We start from the raw sequence: 12,054 nt of genomic DNA, 5'->3' as shown, positions 1-12,054 counted from the left end.
AAACTGCTTTATATTACCTACAAGGACTTAGGTTACGGGCCAAATTAGTTGCCGTAGAACAATTGTGGAAAGATAACCGTGGCTAGTCGTCGTCGTCCTGACAATGGAAGAGAATTCATACAGACTGCCATAATTGTGTCGACAGGCGAAGAATAATCATATCTCGTCAGTCGACACTCTATCTGGACTACACTCCACTTACCATCCGGTGCAGTGGGGTCACATTCCTGTCCTTGAATAAAAACAAATCCTTAATGAATAAGTGCTTACCAACAATAAACCTAAGTAGCGTGTTGATGGTGTTGTTGGGTGAGACGTTGTCGTCGAAGCCGGGCAGGTCGACGCAACGTGCGAACAACTCCATGTCCTCGTCGCTGTGCTCTGATGTGCTGAACGCACGCTCTGACTCTTGGAAGCCAAGCTTGGCGCTCGCTTTGTCGAACGTAGTCTCCGCCAACCTAGCATATAAAGATTTAACATAATGATGCTTCAAACTTTTTTTTACTGTCGAAGAGGACGTCGGTAAAATATCCACGATAGATATTTACTATGTGTGGTATTTACTATTACTGACACGTGTTTCAGAATATGTCAGTGTAGACATCGGAGAGGCAGGCCTAATGCGTGCGATACGCTTTACTTTAACATCGTTGAACAAACCATTACTTTCCATAAAATTATATTCCAGTAATAGCCAATTAAATTACCTATTCCTTCTCAAATAGGCAGCGACAATCTTCTGCCGCAATTTAAGCAGGTCGGTATACCCTGGATCCGCAGTTACTCTATCACACTCGAGGAGTTCAATCAGCTCAGGGTCTTCCATATCTTCGGCATAGTCGCCGGAGTCCATGAACGAGACCGGGACAGTGTTGGGCACCGGAGCTGGCAGGTTGTCGCAAAAGTCCAGGAGAAGACCTATGATACGGTCTGAGAGGTTCAGCTTGAAACTTGATAGAGATATGTTGAGCTTGTATCTAAAAAAAAGGATAATTAAAAAAAAAAGTATTTTATGTTAATCTTGGCCATCGATCTAATGCCTCAAATACATCTCAAAATTTTAAAGTAGGTATTTAAAAAAATACACATACGACATGCCTTTACCTCCGAAAGGATAGGCAAAGGTGCTACTAGATGATACAGCTTTCGCCATATGTATTTCATGCCATGATGTAATTAGGGGCGTGCCTATCGCCATATTGGGCACAAATTCCAAATTCGGGGCTGGTACTGAGCAGACAACTTTAGTTATTATTATTTATTTATTTACCACTTTATATACAAAAGTATAGGCGGACTAAAATATTTAATCAATTTCTAAGTATTATTTTAGACACATTAATGGTAAACGCTGAATAACCCGATGTTATGATTACTTGGTAGTCCTCTGAGTGACGAGTTTCAAGAATTTTTTAGACTGTAAATCCAGGTCGGAAAAAGTAATCACTCTTACCGTGGTAAAAGTTTGTATTCTTTCTTGATGCTGTTGGAGAACACGACTTGAGCCTTGATCTTGGGTATTAGATGCAACTCGGAGTCGGCATGCTTGCGCTGTTCCCTCCACGGGTCGTTCCATTCACAGAACAACACCTGGAAATTTGGGACTTTGATTACAGTCTATAAGATGGTCTGTGACTAGTCTGGAACTACAATATCTGGAGCACAGCAAAGATGTTACTTAAAATACCTATGGCGAAAAAAGACCTCTATCTACATCTTGTAGAGCAATAAACAGTGTTAGAATCCGACGATACAGGAAGCTAATTGCATACTTAATAAAACAATCGCATTTTCAGTCGATGTTTTTAAGTAATAAATATAAATTCTACTATGTTACCGAATGATGGTAAAATAAAAAAGACTATGAAAAGTAAATAATTCAAATTCAAGGATCACAAGTTGCTAATATCCAGTCTTACCTGAGAAACGCATTCCGCATGTAGACGATCGTAGAGCCGTTCTTCTAATTCCATGCAAGTTGCGTCTTCCAGCGCCAGGTTTGACGGTTGCAAATCCGACTTTATTATGATGCGGCTAATGTCCACTATCATTAATCGACCCGACCTAGGAGTTGAAAATCACTTTTTAAAACATGGTTTTATTACTTAATTTATAGTATTTAAATTTATAATTTGGTTGTTAATTATATTATTTATTTGTTGATTCAAATTTTTATTGATATTGTTTAGGTTTAGCTTTGACCCTATCAACTTGTTAAAGCAACTGTCAGTTCCAAAGCATAAGCATCTACACGATACCTGTGCATATTTGCATACTAACTTGTGGACGCATCCATGCTCTGGTAGCCTGAGACAAGGCCCCTTGACGTCGACGTTGAGATGGAAGAGTTTGCGGCGCGCCACCGCGTGCGCGAGCAGTGCACCGCCTCCCGCCGCCGCTGCGCGCGCGCCTGCGCCCAGCGCCGCCGCCATCTGCTCCGGCGACATCGAATGCGTTTGGACGAAGTTTATCAGCTCCGTGAACGCGTGCTGTGGAACCAACAACAGATCACATGTTACCAGTGGCCTAACAAGAGGCAGAAGGCGATGGGTGTGAAACAGGTGGGGTGGCCGGTGGCATATCTGTTCTAAATTTAAACACCACCACAGATATTGATAAACAACACCACGAGGTGCACTCTATGGTAGCTTCTTCAATATATTTTTTGCCGCAGGACTCGAAACCATAATCCCAATTATGCTTTTCACCGAATACACACTGATTAGATCTCAAATACGGTACATTTATGACAGTCAAATTAGATCTTCACATTCTAATTAAAAAACCCAACTTTGAAATTAAATTCTATACTATCATTTTAATTCTAGAAATTACCTCAATATACAATAACTCCAGTGGTTCCAGCAGACAACATAACGCATAGTCTGCTTCTATGTTGGCAGGATTGCGTTCAAGATCGATTGCCAGTAGATTAGTACCAGCTAGGTTGGTTCCCTTTTCGGCAGTCACTAATGGCGTCAACTCTCCGTCTGATGTTACTCCTTCAATAACTATGCTCTCTGCCCGAGCTGATAACTGTGAAAATATTTAGTTGTTTTATTACCTCGCGGATTTATAATAACCCGTTCTAACACTAGCCCAATGAGGAGATTAACAATGCTTCATGCGAAAAACAATGTACTTACGTATCACAACCTCGAGAAATTTAGCAAAAGGATTTGTAATCTCCTACCTTATATGCCTTAGCTGAAGGTCTGGTCTCCAATGAGGCTAAAAATTGTGTAAGGGTCACCACGAGTACCTCTTTGCTTCTGTTTATCAAAGTCAGTGAACAATTTGCTAGCGTTAAGTTCAATTTGTGTTCTGAAACAAATAAATAAATGATGTACAACCAAAAAACATACTGTTATTGCCGAGAAACTTGAGATAGCAGAGATCGGTGGCCAAACGGTGTAACAACTGGCTTGTAGCATTGACTAACACCATTAAAGCGTCAATGAAAGAAATATTATAGTTTCTTAGAAAATCTTTCTACAGTTTGTACAAGATTAAGTATCGACCAACTGTTAGCATCCCATATATTATAACGAGTGATTAACAGCACCAAATACCTAGAAAGCCCAAGCAAATCCAATTTAGAATATCTCTCACCAATATACTGTTTAGATTTATCCTTGCTAGGAGCACCCTCCACGTAGCCGATAAGCTCGCAGACTCGCTTCTTCTCCGGACTGGACAGATGACTCCACAGAGTCTTGCTCCTCTCGGTCTTCACGCACAACTCCACGTGAGCCTTCGCATCCTCGGACTCACTCTCTGAAGGAGAGCTGGTGGGTTTCCACCAGTCGAACTCTGATTCCACAACCTCGATGCGATCTGGTTCTTGAGAGAGCAGCTAGGAGATACAAAGATCGGTCAATATGACATAAATTGCTTTCATAACAACCTTAAATTTTCCTTAAGAATTTTATTTACTGGACTACAAAACTTAATTGTATACTTATATTTTTTCTATTTACGACGTTCATACATCATAATACATGGTATGAAGGAAAATATATTTTAAAGGTCTTCTCCGAATCGATTGTAAATAAAAACTAAAAACTTACCTCAAACTTGGCCTGTTCCCTAGCAATAACAACAGAGACGATCGGCAGACTGTCCTCGCATTTCTGAAGGTCTAGCTTCAACTCTGTATCATTGGGGCTACGGAGCGTGCTCTTGTACGTCTGTTTGTAAATGTTGTAGTTCTCCCTGTGCTTCTGTATAGAGGCCCAGGTGTATGGACGCACGCGCTGTTCCACTACCACGTTGTATGCGTATCGCCACCACTTCTTTATGTCTTTGGAGAGAGGTACTCCTGGATGAAGATGGCGATATTTTCTGGAATAAAAAACAATAATATTTGGTTGAGACAAAGGCATTATCATAATTTTCCAAAAACGAACTTTAATTTTTTTTTATATGCTCGTAATATATCAAAATGAATGATAAATGGTAATTTGTTGATACAAACATGTTTGTAAAACTTACCGGTTGAGTTTGATTCTAGCAAAAGATGAGAGCAGATTGTCGATGGAAAGGTATTGCCTTCGTGACAGCTGCAGGGCACTATCCTGCAGTACAGCATCCAGCAAGAGTCTCGGCACGCGCGCCTCACCAGAACGGTTGATGAGCACCTTTACTTTACACGTCACCGGCTTCAATACTAAAAATATTATGTTGTATCAGATGCGAGCATTTTTATTGTCATTAAACATTTTATGTTACAACTTATACTATCTACTATCAAGAATTACAGAAGAAAGTTGCCTCTTGGTCATAATAATAATGGTTTATAAATTGTTTTTTTCTTGATATTGAAGTAAGTAGCTAATACAGGTAGAATTTTATAAAAACAGATGGTAAAACCTAGAGAGGCGGACTCGGTTACTAAACTAGGGTAACACCAGGCAGAAAAAAACACTAAAAACTCACAGAACTCGAAGTCTTCCCTATGCATCGAGAACTTATCCAGCCCGGTGAGCATGTAGTGCTTCCAGGTGTAGTACTGGACGGGGGTGATATGCGCCGTCTCCGTGTCGTCCAGGGTCGTCGCTGTCGGGTTCCAGTACAGCGAGAGAGACTCCACACGCATCATCTGGTACACGGTGGAAGCGTTCTGCGGAGTCACTGATGGCTTCCATTTGCTGGAAGGGCAGGATTGAAATCTCTAGCATTTTGTGCCCGATTTTGCTTCAGAAATTCTTTATCGAGAATGGTGGACAGTTAGAGTTTACAATATTAAAGCTGTTTTGAGACGTATAAGATAAGAATTAGCACTCCAATTTATGATTGATAAATAATGTTTAATCTCTTTTTTATGATTTTTGTTATGTTTGTCAACTCCATTTCTAAGACCTAGTTTTTAGTACAAACTTTCCGCTTCCATGAGCTTGATATAATTGAGTAATTATGTAAGTATTAATGTTTTTAGTAAACAATTGAGACTGGCTTCATCTCTAAAACTAAATGTTTGTCAGACAAACATTAAGATTAAAATTAATTTACACAATTTCAACTCACCTGTTAGTAGTCTCAATAGACAAGCCCTGCAGGCATAATCCGCATGCCAGCGGCCCGTCCTTGGAGCTGATTGAGTCCTCATACCTCACGTGAACATTCCGCACGTAAATCTGAATATTATTCACAATAGCTGTAAACAAATGCTCGAAGAAGTTTCTAGGACCTTTCAGGACCTCGCTCTCTGCCTCGAGATCTTGGAGAATCTTCCTCTTGGCCGCTCTGGTTAATCTTTTCTCTCGCTCTGGATCGTAGTAGCTGTTCGAGATGGCAGGACCGACTAGCAGTAGCACATCTTCTATGTGAACTACTACTGGTTGGGAGTAAAGTCCTGTCCAGGGTATTTGAAGACTGATGCGGCCGATAGTCCCTATCTTCACATCGATAGGTAGGTCTAGCTCATACTGAGAACAAGGTGTAGAATTAATTGTTTATTTAATTTTGGAATTTGCAACGAATATGCGTAACCATTGGGTAGATCGATAATAACTGAAATATAGAACAAAATGACGTATCACTAATAAATACCTTGATACTATGCGAAATTATTAGTAAATTGATCATAAATATTATTAACATGTGTTATATCGAGTTAAATAAGGTCATTAAACGATACATGGAATAATAATTTAACATCATATACAGACAAATAAATATAATGTAAAGTATAATCAAATTCGATTCAAACAAATCGTATAAATTCAAAATCTTTATCTTTATCTACCGACACTTACCAAGGCCTCAGGCTTTAACTTCAGATCGGTAAGGTTGACATTCCCGGAGAATATGCCTACGTTAAGGTTCTCGGTGTCCAGATCCTGCACATACTTGCCCAGCAACCGGTTCAGGAACCCGGCGACCGCGCCCTCGAACATTGTGAACGCTGCTGGTAGACCTGTAGATGAGAATGGTTGATAGTTTTGATTAATTTAGGAACCGTAATTTTTTTTTGCAACAAGGATGATGTATGTATATTGCGGACTATGGTTTTGTGTATTTATGACATCAATGTCCAGATTTCTTGATTGAAAGATCCTGTAAATAATGTATTTTGATTATAATTAACATCCAATGTTTCAAGGTTACGAGCGTAGTGCAAGGAACTTATAATTGGTTACGTTACAAGTAACAAGCCTGAGGAAAGTACGTACAAGTGCTATTTAAATCACATCAAAGGTCTAGTCAAGCTACATAGCTAATGTACTATTGATAGTTAGATTAGGAAAATATATTTATGTGTAGCTCGTGTGGGAATCGATACGGTGTTATTTATTAATACAACGTACGCAGTTAGACTACAGAATGTAATGTTTCTGGCATTTAGAAACGGATTTATTGATTGAATTTTCACTGTCGGCGCTTGTAACAATTTTATCGAAACGCAAGGTCGACACTAAAGTCTAAAAACGGCACCACTCAACTATTACTTTTTATGTTTCCTTACTAAAACTTTTTTGATCTGTATATCTGCTTATCAATGATATCATGGAATTGAAGTTATACTTATAAGGTTAGGTAAGTAGCTTCACGTCTATTGAAGTAAGCGCCTACTCATTAATATAATAGCTTTATAATCCAGCTTTCATTTAATTAAATACAAAGTGTGGTAACCCCGCTCTCCACTCGCACTTCGCTCCCCTCGTTCTTACTCTTTAGAAATACTATGTTGAATAAGGGTAGAGCCACACTGAAATGTTTGTTTATAGAATGAATGACGCAGGTCGACGAAGACAGTAGGGATCAGTTTCATAAAAACCGACGAGTAATCACAGTTTCATAGTGTTTTGCATACAATTTTGTATGATGATTGAGATTTCCGAAAACTAAAAATTCCCATCCTCTCTCTAATCTCCGTTTCTTTGTCTGTAGAAATAATACAGAGGATTGCTGGTTGCCCTTGGTAGATAGAAGTCTGGAGCAAAAACCAACTCAGTAAGCAAACATAATATTGTAATAATTCAAAACATCTCCCTTGTTTATTCGGAACTAATTGGATCCACGCAAAGCCATTGTATTAGAAAATGACAGTGCATTATCCCCAAATATACATCAGCAAACAATGTAAAGATAGTGTTGTACAGGCGGCGTGGAGTGTCGACTGGTGTTCGGTTTATTGAAACATTATCACACGATATCGTAGATAGCCCTCGTATCAGAGATTTGTCAATACGAGCGGCATGCGCACTGCATCTAATGTCTTATCCACATAGAGCGAGTTGGATCACCGCAGTGCAGCTACTCGTATCGCCGCATGTAGCTTGTAGTTCGGCTCAAATGGGTCATCTAATGGTAAATGGTTCCATCGTTCCTTCTTCTTTCTACTCGCTACCCGATGAACACTTGCACCGCGTAGTTCCTAGGACACTCACAACAATTTCAAAACGTAAATTTAGCAAGGTTTGGTTTTCGAGTTTTCAAAGCTGTTTGTGGCACCAAATTAAGTGTTGGTGTGATTCAACAAGCTGCTCAGGTCTTCAAAAACAATCTAACAGTCGACCAAGATCATCGTCACAACTTGCTATTGTTACTTCAGTTAAGTTAAGCCGGTACTAACGCTATCTAATTAAACCAATTTTATTTTTGACTGTGAGTCACGTTGCTAGTATGATAGCAAACTTGTAAGCCAGTAGCTGGCACAGCGTATCCACCCCGAGGAACTTGACACAGATTCTGGTAATTAGAGCTCGGGATCGCGCGGAATACTAATCGTCTAAACTTGTCTCTCCTTCATGGAAAATTCCAATATGAAAGTTATGTACGCATAAAAATGTAAATCCAATTTTGTAGTGAGATGAGTGTCGGTGATTGCCGAGACATGTTCATTTGATATATCGGGTGTGAGAATAGCGCTCTTTATAACAGCACATAATTAGGGATAAACGAGGACAACAAAGTTCCGTCCAATTTAGATTTATTACAACTGAATGACTAGGAGTTTGTGATTTGTTTTTCATCTTAAAACAAATTTTACTAAAGTATAAGTAAATCGCATGACAAAACTGCGCCTATTACTTTGAGACTTTAGATGATACCTTGAAATATGCTGAGGAATTAACTGGCTACAATATTATTTTTATTACAACTTAATTAAAATCAGTAAGGCCAGTAATTTTACGTTAAAAAGATTTTACTGTCGAATTATACTTAATTATCTTGAAAGCTCTAAAGGGGTGGACCCGTTTCCAAAGCCTCGCCGGAAAGAAAAAGGAAAATAAACAAAGAAAAGAATGAAATCAAAATAATTGATATTGTCTCGACGTCTCGTTGGATAGTATCTTTTAATATCCTTCCACGCGACGTGTTCTTAAATATATTATTTTTCATTCTCATTGAAAGTGAGGCTTGAAGAAAACAATGTTAATTGTTGTCATTATTGTTTAATATAATAAGTTATGCCAGCGACGCTATCTGTCTGGATTTTTACAGAAATTACTCATATCCCATCTTTATAATATTTAGAGTGTATACGTACAGGCACCTACTTTACTGATCAGTAGTGACGACAATACGTTTTGCCGCTTCTGTTGTCGAATCTTGGTTTTTTAGGAATTAAATTTATTTAATTGAAATCCTAACAACTTTTACAAAACTAACTGTCAAAAAGAAACGGTCATTTCAGCTTTTCCAATTGCAAACATTTTCAACGACATTCGAAAAATGACATTGTGCCGACTCTACATTCAAATCAAATAGAAAATATAACTGCTTATTACTTTTATCTACTAAATCTATAACGAAACAAATTCTACTAAAGTAATCGTAAAGAAGAAATTAGTCGTCTCGTGTAGTAACAAGTAAAACACCCCGAAAGCAATCACAAGCGACTAGCAGTTTCACAATTAATCTCTGAGAGGAAATTGCGCGTGAACTCAGTCGCCTTGTGCTGTTTGCTCGTGCAATTACTTGCTAGTTGTGTTCGTAGCAATCCTGTTCAAGTTTATTGCTGTTTTCTTATATGTTTGTCACAGAAAACTATATAAGGGCTTACACACATCCTCTAGAATTTCATGGACACTGTAGTTATAAGACTAGGTCATAATATTTTTCACTAAACTTATTGTATATTCCGTGATGTGAGAGGGGGTGAGCCTATACCCACTTCAGGCATATAGGCAATAATTTTAGAAATTAAAAAGCTTACACAAAGTTTAAGTAACGTCATTAGTCGTATCAACAACCTTGACGTAATCTAGTACACCAACAGTGCTATAAATATTTGAAGGAGGAATGATAATAGTTCAATCATACTATCTCGAAAACCTTACTGAAAATTAAGCCCTCCCCGATCGACTGACGTCAACGCTCGTCACTCGATAATTGTTTACATAACTGAATCTAGGATAACCTTTATTGGCATGTAAGGGCGGCATTCAGACATAAATAACTCGACTATATCACAGCTTAGTTGCATAAGGCATGTCAACGCAGTATCGAGTATCCACATAGAACAAGTATAAGTGTAAACATAGTTGTTGGATATCCAGTGGCAGAGGAAATAGAATCTCATTCAACTGGGGAGGAATATCCGAGAGATAATAGATAGACTGGTACAGAATGGCTACGGGATTACATCCGCTATATTACGCGTGAAATGTAAATAAAATTATAACATCGACAATATTTTTACTACCGCTGGAAAATAGAAGAATCAATATTTCAAACGAAATGCATAATGAACAATTTATAGGGAAGAATATCTGGCATAATGATTCGCTCCTAGGAGTCAGTTACCTACAGAACCAGCAACTCTCCATGGTTATCAATTCTGTACAAAACGGATTTAAGTTTTTTGATCCATTTAAGAAATAAACTATTCTTTATTAAAAAATTAGACATTTTTCTTTAAGAAATATAAAACTCACACTTGCCGTTCGTTCGCAAATCTTGGTCCTAGAATCAGGTCAATTTAACAGCTTCAGAACGCTGCCAGATTAATGAGGAGGTTCTTATACCTACGTCATCTAAATGAAGCCGCAGACGATGCGAGTTTTAAGAGGTCACTTCAGATCCCAACTCTGTTTTGATCAATAACGTGTTACAGATGAAATTCCTTTTAGATATACTACACCTTACATGTTGTTCTTTTAGTTACATAGATAAAGCCTGTATCGTGTAAGTAGGGGAAAAAACTACAGAATTTCACTGTTCAACCCTGAAATTCATATATTGTTGATGATAATTCCGGTAACGCGTTTTCGTAGAGAACACCTGTAACTGATTTGCCCAGCTTCGTAATAGTATGATCAGTTGCTACCAGCTTTTTCATTAATACATTGTATTATTTCGTTATTCTATTTGTATACATTTGTAGCGACAAATTGTTTTTACTAAACTTAAGTTGCTATCGGTGCGTTGAACTCAAATTTCATTTATATATTCGAATAAAGGCCAGGGACATTCGACTTATGACTTACAAAAATTTGCGGCAAGACAAGTTTTAAAAAGTCTCTAATACCTGCTAATAAAATGAACAAGTTATAAATGTTATGTCCAATACATAAATACTATTTACAGCTAATAAAATATCACAGTCACAACGTCTCCAATCCCAGCCACTATGTTTGCGTCGGGCACAGGTAAGTAGTCCAATATCGAGTTTATAGAGCATCCTCCGCAAGCAGCCCTCGAGCCCAGACGTAATAAAAGGGTAAACGAGCGCTGGACCACTGAAAGCGGTGAGTACGCTGGTTCAATTCCCAGAAAATCATTAAAATGGTAACGAACGCACGCCCGGCCCATTTATTGTGTCGGAAAGGGTGCGCACGAACAGTGAACACGTCCGTAATTAAACTAAAATGTTATAAATTGTCTGTGTATTAGTTTCGGTGGTGAGATAAGCGAAATTCTATTTCTCTCTTAGCCAAATACTATGCCTATCTGTGACCAAAGTGTAATAATTATCAAAATTTAATCTTACTTACTAGTATAATACATGCGAAAGTATGTGAAAAGGTGTGTATGTTTATTAGAAGTAGGTAAACATAGAAACAGCTGAATGGATTTTGATGTTATTTGGTGTGTACCAAATAACATCAAAATCCATTGAGGATCATGTCCTATCCGTGTGGATAGGACATGTCCTGAATTAAAACTTAGATTACATTTTATCCTGGTTATTTGCTTCCATGGAAAATAACGGATTTTATTATTGTTGCCGCTAGCGGGTCACATTTGGCGCTATGAATCGCTATGACTGCGCGAAGAAAGCCGCGGGCAGCGTCTAGAGTTAAATATCTTTTCCACGCAGTCCTTCGAATAATGTTTAAACCATACAGAAAGTTTTACTGTAGAAGAGAAAATTCAATGTTTTGTAATAGTCGTCAGATATTTGATGAAAGTGCCAAATAGTTGAGCGCAGTTCAGTGACACGCAGATTAGTAATTCAGTTCCGTCATTAACTATGCATATTTCATTAACTACCCACTCACGATACCGTCCGCGTTAAAGTCTTCTTCCGAGAGAAACTGTAGGTTCCTTTGTGAAAGATTTATTTCTCTGTGACCACTAATAAGTGACCGCACTGCACCTGAT

General features: G+C 38.3%; 1 protein-coding gene across 1 annotated transcript in view; it reads right to left on the bottom strand.

Annotated features, from left to right (window-relative positions):
• The window catches only part of LOC115445914 (vacuolar protein sorting-associated protein 13A), a 46,912-nt gene that overhangs the window by 31,729 nt on the left and 3,129 nt on the right, over positions 1–12,054 (bottom strand). Inside the window, exons 2-14 of the mRNA XM_030172416.2 lie at positions 6,258–6,418; positions 5,527–5,927; positions 4,939–5,150; positions 4,495–4,669; positions 4,071–4,344; positions 3,613–3,856; positions 3,194–3,324; positions 2,836–3,036; positions 2,281–2,489; positions 1,920–2,064; positions 1,454–1,590; positions 708–977; positions 271–458 (exon numbers count right to left, since the gene is read on the bottom strand). Of these exons, the coding sequence (XP_030028276.2) occupies positions 271–458; positions 708–977; positions 1,454–1,590; positions 1,920–2,064; positions 2,281–2,489; positions 2,836–3,036; positions 3,194–3,324; positions 3,613–3,856; positions 4,071–4,344; positions 4,495–4,669; positions 4,939–5,150; positions 5,527–5,927; positions 6,258–6,398 (2,728 nt within the window). The 5' untranslated portion in view covers positions 6,399–6,418. The remainder of the gene's footprint in view (positions 1–270; positions 459–707; positions 978–1,453; positions 1,591–1,919; positions 2,065–2,280; positions 2,490–2,835; positions 3,037–3,193; positions 3,325–3,612; positions 3,857–4,070; positions 4,345–4,494; positions 4,670–4,938; positions 5,151–5,526; positions 5,928–6,257; positions 6,419–12,054) is intronic.

This window comes from Manduca sexta, chromosome 19 (assembly GCF_014839805.1).
Source record: "Manduca sexta isolate Smith_Timp_Sample1 chromosome 19, JHU_Msex_v1.0, whole genome shotgun sequence".
NCBI lineage: Eukaryota > Metazoa > Arthropoda > Insecta > Lepidoptera > Sphingidae > Manduca > Manduca sexta.
The sequence above is the reverse complement of the archived record's forward strand: the minus strand, read 5'-3'. Positions and strand labels throughout refer to the sequence as shown.